The sequence below is a fragment of the Hemiscyllium ocellatum genome, chromosome 9 (genome assembly GCF_020745735.1).
Source record: "Hemiscyllium ocellatum isolate sHemOce1 chromosome 9, sHemOce1.pat.X.cur, whole genome shotgun sequence".
Taxonomy (NCBI): domain Eukaryota; kingdom Metazoa; phylum Chordata; class Chondrichthyes; order Orectolobiformes; family Hemiscylliidae; genus Hemiscyllium; species Hemiscyllium ocellatum.
Window position 1 is genome coordinate 90,467,634 of NC_083409.1, and position 24,497 is coordinate 90,492,130.

The 24,497-nt window shown below is 40.3% G+C and overlaps 1 protein-coding gene across 2 annotated transcripts in view; it reads right to left on the reverse strand.

Annotated features, from left to right (window-relative positions):
• The window catches only part of tie1 (tyrosine kinase with immunoglobulin-like and EGF-like domains 1), an 86,388-nt gene that overhangs the window by 10,751 nt on the left and 51,140 nt on the right, over window positions 1-24,497 (reverse strand). For both annotated transcript variants that reach the window (XM_060830563.1, XM_060830562.1), the window contains 9 exons: window positions 19,731-20,006; window positions 19,265-19,567; window positions 16,972-17,162; window positions 14,438-14,648; window positions 13,722-13,832; window positions 12,954-13,144; window positions 11,683-11,796; window positions 9,697-9,767; window positions 5,461-5,501 (listed from right to left, as the gene is read on the reverse strand). In XM_060830563.1, the coding sequence (XP_060686546.1) occupies window positions 5,461-5,501; window positions 9,697-9,767; window positions 11,683-11,796; window positions 12,954-13,144; window positions 13,722-13,832; window positions 14,438-14,648; window positions 16,972-17,162; window positions 19,265-19,567; window positions 19,731-20,006 (1,509 nt within the window). The remainder of the gene's footprint in view (window positions 1-5,460; window positions 5,502-9,696; window positions 9,768-11,682; window positions 11,797-12,953; window positions 13,145-13,721; window positions 13,833-14,437; window positions 14,649-16,971; window positions 17,163-19,264; window positions 19,568-19,730; window positions 20,007-24,497) is intronic.

Consider the following 24,497-nt stretch of genomic DNA (forward strand, 5'->3'; position numbering starts at 1 on the left):
TAGATGACACCAAAATCGGAGGTGTAGTAGTCAGTGAAGAGGGTTATCTCAGATTACAACAGGATCTGGACCTGACGGGCCAATGGGCTGAGAAGTGACAGATGGAGTTTAATTCAGATAAATGCGAGGTGCTGCATTTTGAGAAAGCAAATCTTAGCAGGACTTATACACTTAATGGTAAGGTCCTAGGGAGTGTTGCTAAACAAAGATACCTTGGAGTGCAGGTTCATAGTTCCTTGAAAGTGGACTCGCAGATAGATAGAATAATGAAGAAGGCATTTGGTATGCTTTCCTTTATTAGTCAGAGTAATGAGTACAGGTGTTGGGAGGTCATGTTGCAGCTGTACAGGACATTGGTTAAGCCACTGTTGAAATATTGTGTGCAGTTCTGGTCTTTTTCCTATCAGAAAGATGTTGTGAAACTTGAAATGCTTCAGAAAAGATTTACAAGGATGTTGCCAGGTTTGAAGGATTTGAGCTAATAGGGAGAGGCAGAACAGGCTGGGGCTGTTCTCCCCGGAGCGTCGGAGGCTGGGGGGGTGAACGTATAGAGGTTTACAAAATTATGAGGGGCATGGATAGGATAAATAGACAAAGTCTTTTCCCTGCGGTCAGGGAGTCCAGAACTAGAGGGCATGGGTTTAGGGTGAGAGGGGAAAGATATAAAAGAGACCTAAAGGGCAACTTTATCACGCAGAGGGTGCTACATGTATGGAATGAGCTGCCAGAGGATGTGGTGGAGGCTGGTACATCTTGATGACTCTATGAGTCTATATAAATTTTACACCTTACATCACAGAGGGATGTAAATGGTAGCATAATTATGATGTTACCAGACCATAATCCAAAGAACTTGGCTTCTGCCCAGGTGGCCAGAATGAAGGCTGCTGGTGCTGGTAAAATACAAGGGAATCATGTGTGACTGCTCCCTAATGCAATCCAGAAAGGTTTTCCAGCACTGGCCAGCTCACCTGCAGATTACCTGTCCTTCCAGGTGAGACAGAGGTTCACCTGCCTCTCCTCCAACCTACTTTACTGCATTAGGTGCTCCCAATGCGGTCTTCTTCACATCGGTGAGACCAAATGTAAAATTAGGGAACGGGTCGGCGAGCATCTCAGCTGGTCCCGCAAGGGCTGACCGAACCTCTGCGGTCATTTTAATTCCCCTTCCCACTTCCTTTCCGACATGACCATCCTTGGCCTCCTCCATTGCCACAATGAACCAAACCAAAAATTGGAGGAACAACACCTCATTTTCCGCCTGGGCAGCCTACAACCCGGAGGACTCAACATTGAGTTCTCCAATTTCTAATAATCTCCCTTCCTATCCCCTGACTCCTTTCCCAGCCCCTCCCAATCGCTTCCACCACTCCCTGCCACAAACCGGATTCATTCGTCCCATTGGCCAACCAGGTCATACCCTCTACCTGTATTCACCTATCCCCCACCTCACCACCCTAACCCCGCCACCCTCTTTTATTGCACCTTCCCAAATCATGACGAAGGGTTACACCCAAAACACCTCCTGATGCTGCCTGGCTTGCTGTGTTCTTCCAGCTTCCTGCTTGTCTATACTGTAGATTACCTGGCTACCCTCCATGAAGCTAGACGGTCAGTTTTCATAATTATGACATCCATTAGTTGTAATTAAATGGCCTACAGCATTTTGCAGGCAGTACTGTAGTCTTTCTATTACATGGGAGGATTGCTAATTACTTGATGGCTGCTTGTATGCCAGCAATCAGGGAGGCCTTTTACCCCTGAGCATCTTGATTATTTGATTTTCATAAATTCTGACTTGTACTATATTGTTCTTCTGCACTGTTGCAGGCAGACTCAGGAGAATTTAAAATGGTGAATGGACAAACCACATAGGAACTGAATAACTATTAAGTGCCTGCCTTGACTAAGGAAAATATAAGCAAATTCCAAAAATTAGAGATCCAAGGGACTAGGGATTTTGAGGAATTGAAAGAAATTAGTTTGAATAACAATAGTGTTTTGGAGAATCTAATGGGAGCAAAGGTTAATATGTGCCCACAACCTGGCATTCTGCATGCTACTGTGTTGAAAGAAACAGTGGAGAGATAGTGAATGATTCTGGAATGGATCCTGCAGATTGAGCAGTAGAAAATATCACCCTTGACTTGAGAATAGCTGCAAAGAGAAAATGCGGAATTACAGACCTGTTGGTTTCCATTAGGTTGTAGGGAAAATGATGAGGTAAACGATGGACACCAGGATCAATATGAATTGATTGAACATAATCAACATGAACAAATGAATGGAAAATCATGTCTAATGAACTGTTGGGAGTTTTTTGAGAATTTTTTGAGAAGTATTAACAAATGGGAGTCAATGAATATAGTGGATTTTCAGAAAGCTTTTGGTAAAGTCTCCTTCAAAAGGTTGGTTAGCAATATTAAAGAATATGGGAGTGAAGGTAATATGCTGGTTTTGGCTAACATGCAAAAAATAGACTAGAACTAAACAGATGCTTATCACTTTGGCAGGCTGTGACTAGGATCAGTATTTGGGCCTTAGCTGTTCACAATATATATATTGATTTAAACATGGAGATCAAATGTTATATATCCAAGCCTGTGGATGACAAAAAGCTAAGTCAGAATAGATACTGTGAGGAAGATACAGAGTGGCCTCAAAAGGATTTGGACAGTCTTCAAACTGGGCAAGAGTATAGCAGATGAAATATAATGTGGAAAAATGTGAGGTGATCTGCTTTTAGTATGAGGAACATATACAGTGTATTTCTTGTATTCCAAAAGATTAGAAAAGGTAAACATATAAAGGTTTCTGGGTGACTGTTAATAGGTCATTGGAGACTAACGTGCAGGTGCAGCGAACAATTGTGAGTGCTAATAGAATATTAACTTTATCGCAAGATGATTTGAGTGCAGGAATAGTGAAGTCATACTTCAATTTTATACAATCTTGGTTAGACCTGGGGCATCCCAGACGTAATTCTGATCTTAAGAACATAAGAACTAGAAGCAGCAGTAGGCCATCCAGCCCTTCGAGCTTGCTCTGCCACTCAGTAAGATCATGGCTAACCTTCTCGTGGACTCAACTCCACTTACTGTGTTTTCACCATATTCCTTAATTCCTTTATTTTTCAAAAAAGTACCTTAGCTTTGAAAGTAATTACTGAAGTAGCATTAACTACTTCCCTATGCAAGGAATTCCATAGATTAACAACCTGCTCTGTGAAGAAGTTCCTTCTCAGTTCAGTTCTAAACCTGCTTCCTCTAATCTTGTGGCCATGCCCTCTTGTCCTAGTCTCACTTACCAGTGGGAACATCTTATCTATTTCTATTTTATTGATTCCCTTCATAATTTTACATGTTTCTATAAGATCCCTACCTCCCACCACTCTCCATTCTTCTGAATTCCAATGAATATAATCCCAATCTACTCAGCCTGTCCTCATAAAACAACTCCCTCAACTCCGGAATCAACCTAGTGAACCTCCTCTGTATCCCCGTCATTGCCAATCCATCCTTTCTTAAGTAAGGAGATCAAATCTGCACACAGTACCCCAGGTGTGGCCTCACCAGCACCTTGTACAGCTGTAACATTACCGCTCTGCTTTTAGCAATTAATTCTCTGTTTTTAACCCCTTAAGCAATAAGGACAAAATTCCATTAGCCTTCCTAATTACCTGCTGCATCTGCAGACTAACCTTCTGCGATTCATGCACAAGGACACCCAGGTTCCTCTGCAAATCAGCATGCTGCAACTTTTTACCATTCAAATAATAATCTACTTTGCTGTTACTCCTGCCAAAATGTATGATTTCACATTTACAACATTGTATTCCATCTTCCAGACCTTCACCCACTCACTCAATGATCTATGTTCCTCTACAAAGTTTCACAGTCCTTTGCACACTTTGTTCTGCCACTCATCTTAGTGTCATCGGCAAATTTTGACACTGTACATTGTGGTCCCCAACTCCAAATTATCTACAAAATAATTGTGGTCCCAACACTGATCCCTGAGGTACACCACTAGTCACTGATTGCCAGCCAGAATAGCACTCGTTTATCCCCACTCTTTGCTTCCTGTCAGTCAACCAATCCTCTATCCACACTAATACTCTATCCCTAACATCATGCATTTGATGCAGCAACCGCATGTGCAGCACCTTGTCAAAGGTCTTTTGGAAAGCTAGGTACACCACATCCACTGGGTCCCCATTGTCCCCCTTGCTTGAAATGTCTTCATGAACCCATGCTGCGTCTGTACCATGAGACAATTTCTTTCGAGATGCCCTATTATTTCTTCCTTGATAATAGACTCAAGCATCTTTCCCACTACAGAGGTTAAGCTTATTGTCTATAATTCCCCATCTTTTGTCTACTTGCCTTTTTAAACAGTGGCATCACATTTGCTATTTTCCAATCTGCTGGGACTGCTCCAGAGTCCAGCGAATTTTAGAAAATCCGCCAGTCCACTTGCTATTTCTCTCACTGTTTTTTTTAGTACCCTGGGATGCAGTCCATCAGGGCCAGAAGACATATCTATCCTTAGCTCCATTAGCTCACCCAACACTACTTCTTCTGTAATAATAATTGTTTCCAGGTCCTCACCTGTCTCTGTCTCTTTGTCACTTATTGGCATGTTATTAGTATCCTCCACTGTGAAGACAGATGCAAAGTACCTGGTCAATGCCTCAGCCATTTCATCATATCAAATAACTAACTGCCCCTTCTCATTCTGCCACTCAGTTCATTTTATGTATTTATAGAAACTTTTGCTATCTGTCTTTATATTCTGTGTTAGCTTTTTCTCATATTCTATCTTACTTGTCTTTATAGCACTTTTTGTGGCTTTCTGTTGACCTTTAAAGTTTTCCCAATCTTTCCACTGCCCAAATATATTGCCAGCAACTCCTGGTGTTCACCTCTGCCTCTACTCCTGTAAAATGCAAGCCTCGACGCTAGAGATGAGTTTTAACATTTTTTGCTCACTTTCCCGACAGCCTTAGATTACTTACAGTGTGGAAACAGGCCCTTCGGCCCAACTAGTCCACACCGACCTGCCGAAGCGCAACCCACCCATACCCCTACATTTACCCCTTACCTAACACTACGGGCAATTTAGCATGACCAATTCACCTGACCCGCACATCTTTGGTCTGTGGGAGGAAACCGGAGCACCCGGAGGAAACCCACGCAGACACGGGGAGAACGTGCAAACTCCACACAGACAGTTGCCTGAGTCGGGAATTGAACACGGGTCTCAGGCGCTGTGAGGCAGCAGTGCTAACCACTGTGCCACCGTGCCACCCACCGTGAGCCTTCTGCCCAATGCTCCCACACTTCCTGCTGCTGAAACGACAATGGTGGGCCGTGATGCTACAGGTGAGTTTTTAAATTTTTTTTCATTCAGAGTAAAAACATACAATCCAAAAAACAAATGCAGGTTGATCTCACTTACCAAGACTGACAATCTCCCATAACAACACTCCAAATGACCAGCTGAAGGAAGATAAAATTCAAATGAGAATCATTTGCAATTAGATTAACAGACAATAACATTTGAACAGCATGCCATCACTCATAGCTCAGTAACAGTAATAATCTAACAGGTCCAACAGCAGGAATTGGATGCCGACAGAGGGGAGAATACTTTTGATAGCTCCATGCAGTAAGTGGTCACTGGTTGTCTGGAGTAATCCTTATGGTTCTGAGTAATATCTAAGCATTGGTAATGAGTACTATCTTGACATTTTCAAGCAAAGAGTGGGCTTTGATTGTAGGATATTCTAAATGCAATGACTCTGAGCAATAACTGATATTTGTTATGGGACAAATATCGGTTTTATTTTTAGTTTATAATTGTTTCCTATGCAATGCGATAAATAGTTTAAAGAGTAGGTTATTTTACAAATGTTGCTTCCTTAGAATTGTTTGTGTCATTGTTTGTCTTGAGCCTTGGGAATGGTACTATGTAGACATACAGAGGAATAGTATTATGCAGCAATACTGCTTCTTCAACAGCAACCACTTAGTGAGTTGGAGGCTCGATCAGTTGCCTGTGGAAGCATGTTTATATCTTGAGAGTTTTCTTTCCCTTCATTTTGTGCTTGACCCTTCATTATTTCACGCACTGCAGCCTTGGCTTAAGAGGCTAACAGACTAAATTGCTTTCTGAGATCCTCCAAAGGCTTTCAGAATTATTATCAGGCTAACTTTATCTGGGCACAATTTTCCTCCCATGGTTTGCATGGTGTAGTCTGAAAAATAACTGAAGTAACAGAAATCCAGGAAACATTTTCTTTTTTGAGTATCTTGCGGCATGCACCGCTGGATACAAACTGTGGCTGAATGAACACCAGCTGCTTCCTGAGAAAAGTTATCTTTACATGCGTGGTTCCGAATGAGTACATCAGCGAAGTCATATTTCCTGCAGAATCAGCTTGATATCAAATTACAGAAACTTCTCCTCAGGAGTGTAGGTCCACTCTGCATCATCAGCATTTAACCATTGCTGCGTGTCAGTACTTTCTTAGATATATGTCCCCCTGAAGTACCAAATTAAAGATAAATGGAGTGAGATGAATTGATCATTCAATAGAATAACAATATATTATTAAGATGCTGAACATCAAGAAAACAGGTCTGAGAAGAAATAGCATTGAGGAAACCTTGAATAAGAAGCAGATGACAGAAGAAAAACTGTCAGACTTCTATTTATTGGAAAATAGATAGGTATGAATGCTGTAAAGACAAAACCTGCTAGATAGCAGCCTATGTATTAGGAACTGCAGCAGTACATAGAGTTATAGAACTATACAGCATGGAAACAGACCCTTCAGTCCATCTCATCCATCCACGACTAGATATCCTACATTCATCTAATCCCATTTGCCAGCAATTGGCCCATATCCCTCTCAAACCTTCCTATTCATATACCCATTCAGATACCTTTTAAATGTTGTAATTGTATCAGCCTCCACCACTTCCTCTAGCAGCTCATTCCATACATGCAACATCCTCTGCGTGAAAAAGTTGCCCCTAAAGTCCCTTTTAAATCTTTTCCTTTTAAATACAAAGCATTGGTTAGAAGCTTAATGGTGAAAGAGGCAGGAGGAAGTTCAATGGTAGTAGTCTGCCTAAGTAAATGACAGCCACCAAATGGATACAAGAGATAGAACAAAAAACAACAGAGGACCAGCAACGTCTCTGTACAAAGGTTCAACTATAGGGAAGGCAAAGTAATGTTCTGTAGTATACGTCAAATGTTTAGGAAAAGATGTTATAAGGCCATAATGATTACAAATGCTGAGATTCATTTGTGGAAGAGTAGACATAAAATTAGGTTTATTATGAAGAATCTTATTTTGATTACATGGAGCACTATAGGTTTTTATTATTCTTTCAGAGTCAGCATTTATTGCCTGTCTCTAATTACCCTTCACAACTGATCGCTACTGTTCATCACTTGCAGGCACACCTATAGTGCTGGTAGGAAAGTAGTTCCAAGAATTTGGTCCAGTGATGTTGAAGGAATGGTAACATATTTTCAATTCAGGATAGAGTTTGGCTTGTAACTTGTAAATTCCCAAGTATCTACTACCATTGGCATTCCAAGTGTTAGAGATCACAGATTTGGGAGGAAGGATTGCTGAGTTGCTGCAGTGTATCTTCTGTACACAATATTGCCCCTGTGCACCAGTGGTGGCTGGAATCAATCTTTGAGGGTTAAGATTTGTTCCGCACATTAAAAAAGAACATTGAAGCACCGGAGAAAGATTAAAAGGCTGTAAATACTGGGATAAGATTTGTAAAAGGTACAATAGTTATCAAGAGCTTTTTGCATAAAACATGATTACCACATGCAAAGGAACTTTGAGATACACTAATTACAAATCCCAGGATTATTTAGGAAACAAATAAATTCTGGAATTGGGGGAGTTGGGATTTTTCTAATGCATGAATCAAGATGCATTGAATGATCTTTCTCATAATTAACTTGCAATTATTGGTCAATTAAAAAATGCCTGCTGTAGAGCCTTGAGTTGTGAAATGAATTTGACAGTGCAGACAGGGCTGGCCTGTCTGTAAGGTCCAATGATGGAGAATAAAGCCAAACTTCAGGCAAAAATGACAGTCAAGATGTACCTCCCCAAGACTCAATGGTAAAGACATAACTATTTATCATTCTGTCTTAGCAAATTGTCTCATTGGATTGGATTTTATGGGGTACCCTGCCTCATAAAATGGAGGCAATTATGTAGCAGAAAGCAGTCTGCTAAATTTTGTGCCCCTTGTGCTTTCAAATCAGTCAGTGCAGAAGATAAACTTCAGCCTGATGACTCTGGAAGAATATTTGAATGGGTGCAGATATGGAGAGACTAAATACTTCAACAAACATTAGGTTATAAAAATGACTGCATATGGTGACACATATTATTCCAGTCCTGAGTGGAAAGCAACTCCCTCATCAATCATTTCAGCAGATCACACTGCTTAAAGTGACTATGATTGACCCTAGACTCATAAACTATGTTGTGGAACTACCTTGATTCAATATGCTGTAAAAATCACTTTTAATCAGAAGTTTCTATCATTTTAAATTGTGAGGTCTGTTTGATACATCTCACACCGATGCTATCACTGAATTTCTTTTATAGTCGGCAATATTTAATTGGGCTCTGTTTGACGAATGAATAGATTTTGTTTGCTTACTGTGAATCTTGCTATAAGTCCTAGCATGCTTCCAACTGACTGGCTGATAGCAGTATCAGGAGACACTCTGACATAGAATAGCTCGGAGTCAGTCACCACGGCCAGAAACAGTTGGTTTACTCTCACCTCTCCATACAATGATGTCAATTAGATTTGTACAAATGCAGGATAATCTTTAACTTCAAGAATATTTATTAAAGCAGAAAACTAATAAACGAAATGGCATCACCACATTAGAAATTGAGGTTTAATTGTTAGTTTGATGGAAGTAAGAATCAGGATAGGAATTCTTTTAATAACAATTGGGGGAAGCTTCTCTTTAAAACCGATAAAAATTATGGATGCAGTTTTCAATTTCAGAGTCCAGTTGATTGGCCTGAGTGTGCATCTCTTGCTTGACCTTGCTTTTGACTTAGTTCAATGGAAAGAAAAATTGGTCCAGGATTATAATAGGTACCTGCATAACACCTCACCTCTCCTGTACACAGATTGTTGAAAGTCACATCCCAGAAACGTTACCACGGCATAACTCCATGTGCTCTATTCTCTATTTTTCATGTTCAAGCTTTGCTAACTGCAGCTCATTATCATGATATCTTTAAGGGCAAGGTGAGGTAGCCAGAGAATTATCTCAGCTTATACAGGTTTTGAATCCATGCTGTCGGCACTATTCTATGCTACACTGTATTAATCTCACATACTGTGCTAACTGTTACCCAATGGCCCATTTGAAACAAAAACAGAAATTGCTGGAAAAGCTCAGCAGGCCTGGCAGCATCTCTGGAGAGAAATCAGAGTTAACGTTTTGGGTCAAGTGACCCTTCCTCAGAACCATTCAAAGACTGTTGCTTCCTATTTTCTCATAAAAGCCTACATGCAAGGTGAGATAACACTGGTTGCATTAGTACATCAGTGAGTAACATACAAAGTGACTTGAACTGAACTAATGTCAAAATTCTCTTTCTTATTATTGGTTACTCACACGTCACTTTTAGTTGTATAGACGCTGTAGTTCAAGGATTCAATTGCCATCCATCGCACTGGAAGCCTTCCCTAAACAATTCACAGGGGAACAAAATGAGCAACTCTTTAAAGTTTGACATGTTGAAGTATAAAAGCATTAGTGTAGCATTCACACTTAAAAAACAAAACAAGTATGATTGTTCTAGGTTTGAGGAATCAGAACAAATGAAACAAGTAGTAAAAGCAATAGTCAGTGGGGACTTTTCATTTTGCTCTCAATAGGATAATTCATAATAAATACCAATGTAATGTGAAAATATTACACTGTATGAGAGTAGCGAGTGCTGATTCATTGGATTCTGATTGGCTGAGGCAAAACCATGGTGTTTGCACCAGTTAATGATGAATGACAATTAACTGCCAGGATTGGTTTAAATTTTCAAGCTAGTTGGTTGGCTGTGATTGGTCAAGGCCGGAGAAATGAGCCAGAGAATGGCTATTGTCTGTAGTGTAGATACATGTTCTTCTTGCAAAGAACAGAGCCCCTTGTAATAACATATGTAGCTTCCTGAGCACAAATGTGCATCACACTGTGAGTCCGATAAACAATCCTAAATCGGTTGTCCATATAATTCTTGGCACACTCAGGATTGTTTAGAAAATATTGTCCAATAATAGAATCACACCTAATGTTGGATGATGATATATCTTTTACGAGTATGGTTTACTTGCCTGTAGCTAGTACCTTGCTTGCTGGTAAAAGCTGAAAGAATATGCTGTTTGATACGGGCTGTCTAAGTCTAAAGGTTTAATAGGATACAGTATGAACACCAAGAATAATAAAAAGAAACGTAGTAGCATGAATATGTTAGAGAAAATTACAATGAACACTGAAGTGAATGCGATCACACTGGAATAACACGGGAGCAGAAAATGGTATGTGATGCATGGGTTAGAAGGATATTGATAGTAATTTACTGATGAGCCCAATCTTGTGAGAAGGGGACACAAACTCCATAATCCTCCATGCTTCAGAAACCTGAATGATAAGTAAAGATTCGTAGAAACATGGATGCTGAGACATAAATTTCACATACAGACCACCTACTTGAAGTTGTAAGAGTGAAACAAACTTCATAAAGTACAGTTTGTTGTGTTAAAACCTTTATTCAATCAACATTCCTGTTACTTGAATACATCATATATTTTAATTGAAGAAATATGAGGAGACCTGACTGGCTAAATAAGCCTTTTTCACAATTTTTTAGAAAGTGATGCAGAAATGTTAGTACTGTATTTGATAAGAGCTGAAAAACTACACAAATCTCTTCTGGAGTACAAAGTAGAGGTTGGCAGAAAGAGGGATAGGCCAAGACATAGTTGGATGACAGATCTCACTGACTGGTCAAAGGTGAGTGACAGTGAACATGTCAGGATGACACAGGACAGATCAGCTGGGCACACCATGACAGCAGATCTCCTGGCAGGAGTAGCTACAGGTGGCAGCAGCAAAATAAGGTTCTTTATAGAAACGATTATAGCTTAGAGCATAAAAAATATACATATTACATTCCTTTTAATTAGACATAAAGCTAACACGTATAAGAAATTGAGAAATGAATGTGACTCATTATTTACCCTGCATGATCCCACAAACAGATGAGATGTATTATCAATTGATCTACATGTATTTGTTGAAGAAACAATGTTGGCTGTATCACCAAGAGAATTTTCCTCTCTGCTTTAAATCGCACCATAGAATCCTTGATGCCTACTATAGCCACAGGGACCTGTGGATGTGGCATTGATCTAATATTTCATTTGAAGGATGGCACTCAGGGAATTTCAACCCCTCAGGAATTCACCAAAGGTGAATAGGTAATGTTCCAAAGCCACTCTCGGCATAGTAAGATAATATACGGCAAGATAATTCACGGGCGGCATTAATGATGGAGAAATATAAAAACATCCTGTTGGATAAAATACTTTTGTATTCAAATCTTACCATTGTCTTTTTTACATACACCTCTTCCCCTCGGGAAAGCCCAAAGTCTGCGATTTTCGCCACAAGATTTTCTCCCACTAACACATTTCTGGCTGCGAGATCCCTATGAATGAACTGAGACAATTCTTGCATCAGATTTGGAAACAGCAGAGCACTTCAGCCTGAAGCAATGATCAGAGATTAATTCACAGTGGGATTCAGACTCAATGAAATGAAAATGGTCATCTGTGCAATTTTTTGTGACTTATTATGAAAGCTCATGTACTACTGTCTCAGCAGGTTTCCATGTGTTGATGTGTAAGTGGACAAAGCACACCGACAACTCCACTTAGTGGGAGTGTCAACTCAATTCAAACATTAACTAATAACCACTACATCCTCTAATACAGTGATAAAATACTGTTGATGCTGGAAATTTGAAATATAAGCAGATTATACTGGAATGTTCAGCAAGTAAAATAGCATAAAGTTTACTATTAAATTTAGAAGTAAGCATTTCAGGTCAATTATCGTGTGTCTGGACATAAGCAAGTTAGAGATATGACAGGCTTTAAGCAAGTATAGAGACGATAAAGTGGGGATGGAGGAGAGGAACATAGGAACAATTGTAAATGTGGCAGAGGGTGCACAGAACAGCATCAGTTCAACTTAACTACACTATTTTACACATACAAAGCACCTACAGTACACTTTCATACCCAAGTTAAAATCTTCAACAAATTCAATACACAAATTTGAAACAACACGCTTATATTTATTCAGTTAACTGTGCACTGGAGGCACTAACAGCACACACACTTATTTGTTTATTCATTCAGGGGATGTGGGGGTCATTGGCTAGCCCAGCATTTATTGCCCATCGTAAGAATTTACCACATTGCTGTGGGTCTGGAGTGATACGTAGGCAGACCAGGTTAGAACAGCAGATTTCCTTTCCTAAAGACTATTAGCGTACCAGGTGAATTTTTGTTTTTCTCGGCAATTGAAATGATTTCATTAGACTTTTAACTCCATCTGCCATGGTGGGATTCAACATGGGCCCCCAGAATATTTCTTGGGTCTGTTGACTGGTGATAATACCATTAGGCTATAGCCTCCCCATCTACATTCTTGTACACGTACACAGGTGATGCATACAAGGATCACATATACACAAACATAGTTAACTCGCACACTCACAATGATTATGACCGCATTTACCCTCAGCCACTGGCACCATAATGATGTCAACCAACAAATAAAAATGTTATCCCTTTCATTCCATTTCTCACCTGTTTCTCACTCAAATATTGCATTCCCTTTGTCACATCAGATGCAAACTGTAGGAGCTGCTGAGATGTCAGTGTTGATGCAGTTCCATGCTCCCTTGCAAACGCTGGGTCTGTTTCCAGAACTCTGCTCTTCCGTAGAAAATCCAAAAGGTTTCCATATGGGGCATATTCAATCGCAATGTACAGATAACCTGATGGGTCAAACAGGCGACATTGTGAAACCATCATATCAGAATGATGTAACTCTGTCGAATTAAGGTAACTGGTACCTACACACTTGCTGATCTAACCCTCGACTCTTGCTTGCTCTCTGACCTATTCCTTAATCCATATCATTTTTATTAATCTACTATTGATTTCTGTGTACAAGTTCACTAAATTCTTAATTCATGTATACTACCTGACTTCAAAGACCTTTGATCCATGTACGTTCTCCGATTTATCTCTGAATAATTATATGCCATCTCACCTGATCATTGACCCTAGCATATTTGTGTGTTGAACCCTTGACTGTTACCTGAGCTAAATCCCGCTTGTCTTCTACATACACTCTGGTATAATCTCCAAATAAACACGTGGATGCAGGTTATGCATTTTGAGATTTAGTTCTGAATATTGTGCAGTTAAGGGCTAATTTGTGAAAATATGAGCACAGAGCCATTTAACATGTATTTGAAAATATTGGATTGGATACTTTTCTTCATAATGCTAAATTCTATATTCTTTTATAGTTTTTTTACCTTTGAGTAGAATTGTGTAATTTCTTACCTCGATTCTCACAGGCTCCCAGCAGGTTGATGATATTGGGATGATGCCCAAGTTTACATAAAACCTCCAGTTCTCCAGCAAAGTCTCTGTGATCATTCTCAGATGCAAATTCTGTGTAAAGTACAGCACATCCATAACAGTATAAGAGTTAGCAAAATTTAGCCAAAAGAATTACTGTAAACTTAAGAACAGAAAAAGTCATTTGCATGAGCATTTTTGCTCGACCAACATCCTGCATCCAGCTTACAGTGAATGAAATGCAATGCTCAAAAACCACTTATAGCAAACATTTCATTTTACCATTTACCAACAAACAGTACACTTACATGCTTTCAACAATATGTAATGTGATTTTCTTGTTCATGTACAGTAGTACATTCCCCCGATAAATTTTCAATTAAAACCTTTCAAATATTTCGAAAATATATCTCTCAGTATCCAAACCTCCAATTTAATTTCTGATCCCCCTTTGAAGGGCTATAAATGAACAAATCAGCCAGAAAATCCCAATGATAATGAATTCACCGTGGGGTGTGGCCAGTTTTGTAGGAAGGGCTGGATTCTAATCTCATGTTAGCAGAAAGGATTGCAGAAACTTGAATTGTGTTGCATACAGTATATGCTACATGTAATTCCATAAAGTTCCCAGCAAAAATTAGCGTAATCAAGCAAAAACTCCAGATTGGAGGGCCTGCTTTTAACATTTTAAATAATACCTTTTAACATTTTTATTGCAGCATTCATCTTCAGTCCATCCTTTTTAACTAAGGCTTTGATGACTTGCCCAAAATTTCCTTCTCCGATAACATCCTCGAATTTGATGTCGTCCCATTCTAGGATGGGGTAAGTCAACGGCTCGGGCTGTGGCTTTGGCCTGCGTGTGAGCGTCAGAGTTCCAGAGTTAAACTGAAGGACTGTCTCTTCACCCTCAGAGCAAACAAATAAAACTGAAGGTTACCTATTTGTTGCCTTGTGGCCAAGCAGGATTTTATTGGTATGTTACTGCAACAGTTCAGTGAAGTGTTCAGGCTACAAACGTTTCTTTTATTTCAGGATAATAAATTATAACAGTTGAGAGTATGCAAGTCCATCTAGGAAGGAATTGTAACAAGGAATCCTTCCTTAAACAACACAGATTTACTTGGCGGAAATGGAATCACTGCTCGAAGGTTTATTTTGTGCTGTCTCAGATGAACAATAACAGAAGGATGCTTGCAGCAAATGACAACATAACTCCTGTTATGGACCAGCCTTAGCATGACCTAATACAGTGTTAAGGAACCAGTGACAATAGCAGACTGACAGTTTCTCCCAATATCGAGCTGCTGAGTGCAAAAGACACTGAGTTGTACAGCCCAGAAACAGATCCTTCAGTCCAACTTGGCAATGCCAACCAGATATCCTAAATTAATCTAATCTCATTTGCCAGCATCTGGCCCATATCCCTCTAAATTCTTCCTATTTACATACCCATCTAGATGCCTTTTATATGTTGTAATTTTACCAGCCCTCACCATGTCCTCTCGCAGCTCATTCCATATACATACCATTCTCTGCATGAAAACATTGCCCCTTAGGTTCCTTTTATATCTTTCCCCTCTCACCTTAAACCCATTTCCTCTAGTTTTAGACTATCCGCGGGAAATACTTTGGCTAAAAAGGGGAAGAGGATCCTATCCATGATTTTATAAACCTCTATAAAGTCACCCCTCAGCCCCCAACATATCAGGGAAAATAACCCCAGCCTCTCCCTATAGGTCAAACCCTCCAACCCCAACCAGAATTTAATGCAGTATTTCAAAAGTGGCCTAACCAATGTTGTGTACAAATGTGGCATGACATCCCAACTCCTATACGCATTGACCAATAAAGACAGGTATACCAAATACCTTCTTCACTATCCTGTCTGCTTGTGACTTCACCTTCATGGGACAATGAACCTGCACTCCAGAGTCTCTTTGTTTGGAAACACTCTCCAGGACTCTACTATTATCTGCACAAGTCCTGCCCTAATATGCTTTATCAAAATGCAACGCCTCACATTTATCAAAATTAAATTCCATCTGCCACTCCTCGGCCTATCAGCCCACCTTCTTCACTGTCCACTACACCACAATTTTGGTGTCATCTGCAAACTTACTAAGCATCCCTCCTACACTCACATCTAAATAATTTATATAAATGACATAAAGCAGTGGACTCAACAACTATCCTTGCAGCACACCATTGGTCACCAGCCTCCAGTTTGAAAAACAACCCTCCAACATCATTTTTCATCCAAATGGCTAGCTCTCCCTGGATCCCATGTGATCTAAAATTGCTAACCAATCTATCATGCAGAACTGGGTTAGACATCTTTCTGAAGTACACATAGACAATGTCCACTGCTCTGCCTTCATCAATCTTCTTTGTCACCTCTTCAAAAAATTCAATCAAGTTAGTGAGACATGATATCCCATGACAAAGCCATGTTGACTATCACTAATCAGTCCTTGCTTTTCCAAATACATGTCAATCCTGCCCCTCAGAATCCCCTCCAACAACTTACTCACCACTGACATGCCAGTCATGCAAAAAACACAAGATGGTTTATAGTTTAAAAGGTTCAAGAGATCCAAGGATTTATGGATAAATCACACTTTTACATATTAAGATTTGTGGGAAAAACAAATCTTAGTTGAACATACAGGAACTTATTGCAGCCTTTAGTGGATGTGCTCCAAACCTTAATGATCAACAAATATGAAGACCAGCTTAAATAAAAAGGAAGAAATACAGAATTCAAACAGAAGAAAAATGTGTAGGTAGAATCAAGGACTAAAAAGTAATAATTTGGTTCATTGAAGCTTCTCCTTCTTTACTACATCCATCTTAAACTGCCTGATCATTTTGTTTCCATCTTCACATGACAAAAAGAATGTATAAACCAAACTCAGCAATCAAGAAACAGTGATAAAGAACAGGAGAAATACAAAAGAAGAGAGAGAGAGAGAAGGAAAGGTAAAACAGGGTTTTAACTGGTATTGTGAAAGACCAATACTAAACAGTCAAAACTAAATTTCTCATAATAAAATCAATTTGAATAACAGTTCTGCACTCGCACTAAATCCGACCGTGCATTTTGAAAATTCCTAAGAGGTTATGAACAAGTGGATTTGGAGATTTCCACAGAATATTTAATCTGAAATGTGGATTTGAATAGAATCATCAGATTATGCTATGTATTTACCTTAACCTAAGTGCTACTTACAGATCCTGATTGGTAAGTGAATGTTCGACGTCGCTGAAAAAGGGTTTTACGTACACAGAAGAGACCCAGGAGTGCAAGGAGGATGGTCAGACAGGTGACGGACACTGAACCCACAATGGCCATCAAGAGTTGCTGGTCGCCACCAGTGAGAGGTTCCAAAGGTTTTGGTGTCTGAACAATACCAGAAGTAGCTAAGGAAAGGCAACAAAGCCAATGTGAGGAAGCAAAAGTCATTTTTGGTGTTATTGACTTTACAATTACACCTTCTGCAAACATCCCTTGTGCACCAATTTACACCTATTGTATAACTGAGCTGATTCAATGAGTATCATCACAATTGATCATCCTGGACTTTGCACTCAGGTCGATCCTGAAAATGTTGCACTATAAAATGCATTACATTCAAGACAAGTAAGCTGACTCTTAGACATGCACAATTCCTTTTTGTATTTCTACATGTGGCCTTTTGAAAATCCTCTCACTCCCTTTTCTTGACATTGGCAGCTATGCTTAGAACTAAGGTTCCAATCTCTGGAACTGCTTCACCTCTATACTGACTTCATGCCTTAAGACTTTGCAGAAAACCGACCTCCTGGAGCAAGCTTTAAGTGACTTACCCATTATTTCCTACAGAACTGTAGCCCGTATCCTGACAGATACCAAACTCATATCTGACCACACACAACGCTGATCTCTCCAACATAAGTAGGCTCACAGGTAAGCAATGGTTCATATTTGATATTCTCATCCTTGAGTTCAAATCCATCTAAACCCTTTTGTATTCTTACGATACTCTGAGGACTCTGTATTCTTCCAGTTCTGGCCTCTTGCATACCCCAAATTTCTTTCATCCCAATATTCAGAATAATTCCTTCAGCTGACTAAGTTTTCATCTCTGTAGTCCTTTCCTTAAATCTTTCCATCACTCGACTTCTCTCTCTCTCTTCCCTCCTTTTAAAATGTTCTTTAAACCCCAAGTCTTTGACCATGTCTCTTATGTGTCAATTTTTGTCTGGTAACAGTATTGCGAAGTCACTTGGGACATTTTAGTATGCTGTGCTTAGAAATATAAGCCACGTTAGGAAACAAGGCAAGGATTGATTTGATGTTCTTTTAATGCATATTGAGCCTGAATATTAACAAGATAAGAGCTGAAAATGTGTTGCTGGTTAAAGTACAGCAGGTTAGGCAGCATCCAAGGAACAGGAAATTCGACGTTTCGGGCCAGAGCCCTTCATCAGGAAATTCCTGGTTGGGTCCAAATTTTGTTGGTTGGAATGTAGTCCGGAGTCCGTGTGGGATCAGTCGGTTCCGTAGGCAGGTGCTGAGGAAGGAGATGTGGCTGTGGTAACGAGTCTGTTTGAGAACGTGGCTGAAGAGCTTCTGTGCAGAGGAGATGACCTGGGGGGTGCAGTGAGAGAGAGACTCACTGAAATCCTTGTAGAGGGAGGAAGAGAGCTTCTTCAAGGAAGGCATCCTTGCAAGAGGATTCACAGTAGGTTAAAATCTTCGAGTAAAAAGTGAGGTCTGCAGATGCTGGAGATCAGAGCTGAAAATGTGTTGCTGGTTAAAAGCACAGCAGGTTAGGCAGCATCCAAGGAACAGGAAATTCGACGTTTCGGGCCAGAGCCTGATGAAGGGCTCTGGCCCGAAACTTTGAATTTCCTGTTCCTTGGATGCTGCCTAACCTGCTGTGCTTTAACCAGCAACACATTTTCAGCTACTATTAACAAGATAAGCCTACATGTTCTCACTTATAAGTATAAATACAGTGAAACCTCGATTATCTGGCAATTATCCAAATATCAGATTATCCAGCAAGATAATCTGATTTTCTGCAAGATAATCTACCACCCACCAGGTGGCACGGTAGCTCAGTGGTTAGCACTTCAGCCTCACAGTACCAGCGTCCCAGGTTCGATCCCAGCCTCGGGCAACTGTCTGTTTGCACGTTCTCTCTGTGCCTGTGTGGGTTTCCTCCCACAGTCTGAAGATGTGCAGGTCAGATAAATTGCCCATACTATTAGGTGCATTGGTCTGAGTGGGTTACTCTTCAGAGGGTTGATGTGGACTGGTTGGGCCGAAGGGCCTGTTTCCACACTGTAGGTAATCTAATCTAAAGATCGCAAGGTCCTGATGCTCAGCTAAACTATGTTACCTGGAATTTGATTAACCGAATGAAATACTGCCTGGCTGTGTCCTTCAGATAATTAGGATTCCTCTGTACATACATATATTTATATATACAAATCCAGATTCATACTGCAGTTAGCTGAGTTCTTACAATTCTTACCTGGTGGAGTTGCTGCCGTTCGAAGTTCTTTCATTACATTTGGTTTGCTCTCCCCCTTATTGTTCTTGGCTAAGACCTCCACTAAGTAGGGAGTCTCAGGTTGTAACTCCTTCAAGACGTACTCTGAAGTTGGCATCTCTGCCAAGTTGATTGATATATCTTCAGTGTATGTTGTTGCACCATACACCTTACATCTTATAACCACAGAGGAGATGGCATGTTTTTTTGGTAACACCCAGGAGATCACTGCAGATGTGTCAGTAACGTTTGATATTTTAATGTCATAAGGTGCTGGAGGAATAGCTGGAGTTCAAAACAAGGAAGAGAATATTTACTCATTCATTTAGGCAATGGAAAGCCAGTCACAGTAAAAGGTGCAAAGAGAGAGGGTCCAACAGAGAGAAAGCAGCTGAAAGGACAAATTCCAAAACTGGAGAGAGGAAAAGGGAAAACAAATCTCACTTACAGTTACTGAAGGTCCAAGATGTGACAGGAATGCTCCATTCACCTGCAACATTGGACTGGGCACGGACACGAAACTGGTACTGTGTGCTGGGACTTAGATCATTGAGAGTTTTATTTCCAGTCGTATCAATCCATGTGGGCTTGCTGAGTGATTCCACCTGCTGGTACTCAATGGTGTATTTGTTTATCTCCTTTGTGCTGAGAGGCGGCAGCCATTTCAGTTGTATGCTGGTCAGGGACAAGGGGATAGCCTGTAGATTTCTGGGAGGTGGCGGGCCTGCACAAACAGAATCAACTTCTTCACTGACATGCACTTTTTTCTCCACATGCATTCATAATTGATCTCCTGATTCTGACCTAAAGGCGGGCCTTGCCACTACCTCAGCACTGTGTAATTCCTACCGTTAGGAAGGCTTCCACAATATTTTTACATGACTTGAGTCTAGAAGGATTGTGGAAAAAGTTGATTATGGATACCCTTCAATGGATACCTGTGCATTTTTATAAAAAGGTCAGTTTGGAACTTTTTAAGGCTAAACTTGTTTCCTAGAAGACATTTGCCTGAGCTTTATGAATGTCAGGGAGCTAACTTCTTATTAAAGTGTTTTATTTTCAGTCAGAGTTGCTGATACATAGAATCTCTACAATATGGAAGCAGGCCATTCAGCCCACACTGGCCCTCTTTAGAACATTCCCTCCCACCCCCTGATACCTGAAGACCTGCATTTCCCATGGCTACTTCACCTAGCCTGCACAATATGGACAATTTAGCACAGTCAATCCACACATCTTTGGACTGTGGGAGGGAACTAGAGCATTAAGAGAAAACCGACACAGGTATGAAGAGAATGTGTAAACTCCACACAGACAGCTGTCCAAGGCTGGACTTGAACCCAGGTCTCTGGAGCTGAGACAGCAATACTAACGACTGAAGTCACCATGAAGAAAGAGACTTCCCAGCTCAGCAGTTCTCTTTGTTGCGTCTAGTATAGTAACTGGAACACTATTTCAGCTGCTCTCATGAGAAGACTCTGAGGGACTTTTCCTTGATATCTTCTGAACATCTGCCTCTGGATAAGTCCCAGAGATGTCCAATGTGCAATGTCTAATACATGCCAAATGCCAGCCACTGACAGCCATCTGAACATTCCACACTTTATCTTTTTTGCCTTCAAGAATATTTATTGCCAAAATCTCATTTGCCTTTCTAAGTAAATTCTTGCAGATGAATCAGTTTTCTTGTTTCCTTTAACTTGTGAGTGTGTTTGTTGAGGTATTCAGAAGGACAAATATTTCTACTTATATATTTTAAGCTAGCTTTACATCTTTGCTGATATCTCTTGTTCACAATTAAATAAATTATTTTGTCGTTTACTAAAGGTACATGGCTAATGGATCCTTTTATTCTAAACTTAATATTGATAAAATACATAATTGACCATATCACTAATGTAGCAAAATACTGAAATTAATGTCATTGTCAGTGAAGTAGCAGGGGCTACTACACCTGTGAAAAGCAGCATTGGCATTTCATATCACATTGACAACATTCTACAGTCCCTATGCAATAAAGTGATACCACAGCATTGCACCTCATGGAGCACAATAACACATATACGTTGTATAAAGCAGGGGTTCTAAAGAGGATTTGCTCATGTCACATTGGTTTCATCCATTCCACTGATAAGACATATGGTGTAGATAGAAACAAGAAGTTCTATTCTAGCTTTTGGAGGGAGCAGATGCATCTGCACTAGTTCCTAAACTCACGTGTAATTATGCCTAATCAATTATAGTTGTACATATTGTTATCATGCATTGAAGAGAAGCAGCGGTGAAGTGATAGAGTCGCTGGACTAGAGATACAGAACCATGTCACTGTTTTGGGCTGCGAGTTCCAGTCCTACCAAGGCAAATGGTAAAATATAATCAAATAAAAATCTGGAATTAAATTATGATTATTGTGAAAATCCATCTGGTTCATTAAGTGCTTTAGGGAGGGAAATCTGCCATCTTTACCTGATCTGGTGTACATGTGGACTCCAGACTTATGGCAGTGTGGTTGAGTCTTAACTGCCCTCGAGCCAGTGATGTTAATGTTCCATGAACAAATAAAAAGGAAGTTCTCTTTATCCAGGAATCCTCTATTATAGTATATCATCTACCACTAATCACTTGATAAACCCATGACAGAAGAGCAAGCTACCTCAAACAACCCATATGCAAATACCACAAGAAACTGGGAGTGATCATTGGAGAAAATCTCAGAATATACACCATGGCATTTATCACTGTGATAAATTCATATTGATACCCCTACAAAACATGAAAGTTTCAAGAGATAATAATGTGCGACAGAGAGATTTTTTTCAGTCATTCACAGGATGTGAGCGTTGCTAGCTAGGCTAGATTTATTGCCCATCCCAAATTGCTTACAAGACAGTTAAGAACCAATCACATTACTCTGGGTCCGGAGTCACACACAGGATAGACCAGGTCAGGACCGCAGTTTGTTTCCCTAAATTGACTTCATTAGACTCTTAGTTCCAGACTTTTATTGAAATCAAAATTTACCTCATACCATGGCAAGATTCAAATCTGCATACCCAGAATATTATTGATGTTTTTGGATTAATAGGTGTAGCATTAATACTCACTCCCTTTGGAAAATGGAGATTGCCCCTTGTTAAACCAGGAATTACTATGTAAATGTACCCTATTAACAAAGAATGTCATGGAACACTATGTTGTGAAACTCAGATAGCACAGGAATTGCACCATATACTATACAGGTATCATTGAATTGGAACACAGAATACAATAAAACTGCTGTCTGTGTCACACACAATACCATAGGACACTATATCATGTAATAGTAGAGAATGTCTTCTACACGACATTGTTGCTGATATTTGAGCTACCAACTGTCATGATAAGCAGAAGAATTTTGAAGGATAGGTATCTCTTTCATCTTAAATTACTCCATGCTGTGCCTAGAGTTTTCTATGAATGTCATGGTTAAATTTATAGTCTGACACAAATATCCTTCTTTTCCATTCTTTCATAGACTCACAAAATCCCCATGGTGCAAAAGGATCCATTCGGCCCATTGGATCTACACAACCCTCTGAAGAGTATCCCATCCAGATCCAAGTACCCCTCCCTATCCCTACATTCCCCATGGTTAATCCACCCAGCCTGCACATCCCTGGACAATTTAGCATGGCCAATGCATCAAACTAGAACTAGGGTTCATAGCCTCAAAATGATGGGAGAAGTTTTAGGACTGATTTGAGAAGGAACATCTTCAGCCAAATGGTTGTGAATCTGTGGAATTCCCTGCTCCGTGAAGCAGTTGAGGCAACCTCATTGAATGTTTTTAAGGCAAAGACCAGTAGATTTTTGAACAGTAAAGGAATTAGGGGTTATGGTGGTTAGGCAAATAAGTGGAGTCGAGTCCACGAGAAAGATCAGCCATGATCTTATTGAATAGCGGAGCAAGCTCAATGGACCAGATGGCCAACTCCTGCTCCTATCTCTTACGTTCTCATGTTCCAACCTGCTCAACTGGGAGGACACTGGGTGGAAATCCATACAAACGTGGGAAAATGTACAAACTCCAAACAGACAATCACCTAAGGCTGGAATTGAATCCGGGTTCCTAGCACTGTGAGGCAATGTGCTATTTGTTTATGCATTCCACTTCTCTACATTGAAGCTATTAATCAATGCCTGCCCCAGTGTGGTAGGAAAAGCCTTCCCACTCCGAACAGTGTCATAATCTCATTGTCAACTGAAACATTCAGGTGAGAGCCACTACTCTCAAAACCAAGGCAACCCATTTTCACCCAATGTGGCACTGAAGCATCCAAGCAAAATGGGAATTAGTAGCAAATTCCTCTTTAGTGAGTGCTCTACCTCGCACAAGATGGTTATGGTTGTTGGGGGTCAATTAACTCACTCCCAGATCATCACAGGAGTTCTACAGAATAGATATTTTCTAATCAACCACTTCAGGGATGCTAGTATATATTTCTAGAGCAGGTGGAACTTCAACCAAGGTCTCTTGGTCCAGAGGCATGGAGTTCTACAGAGTAGCATCCTAGGGATAATAATCACCAGCTTCTTCAGACCTTCTTTCATAATCAAGTTGAAAGTGGAGATGTTCACTGAGGATTGTATTGCGTTCAATACCATTCACACCTTTTCAGATCCTGAAGGACTCCATACAACTTTCAGACTTGGCCTGATGAGTCACAAGGAAAACTCACACGTCACAATTGCCAGGCAATGATCATCTCCAACAAAAGACAGGTCAAGATGTGGCATCACAGTGGCTCAGTGCTCAGCATGGCTGCCTCACAGAGTGAGGAATGCGGGCTTTATTCCAGCCTCGGGTGGCTGCCTGTGTGGAGTTTGCACGTTCTCCCCGTATCTGCATGGGTTTCCTCCCACAATCCAAAGATGGTCAGGTTGGGTGAATTGGCCATGCCACATTGCCCATACGTGTTAAGGGATGTGTAGGTTCGGTGCATTAGTCAGGGATACATATAAGATTGTAGGGGAATGGGTCTGAGTGGGATCCTTTCTTTCTGTCTTTCTATCTATCTATCTATCTATCTATCTATCTATCTAGATATATATATTTTCCCCTTGACATGCAATGGCGAAGCTAATAGTAAATCTCCAATCATTAACACCCTGAGGTTTACCATTGTTCAGAAGCTTAACTGAACCACACACATCTAGGTTGTAACTATAACAGATC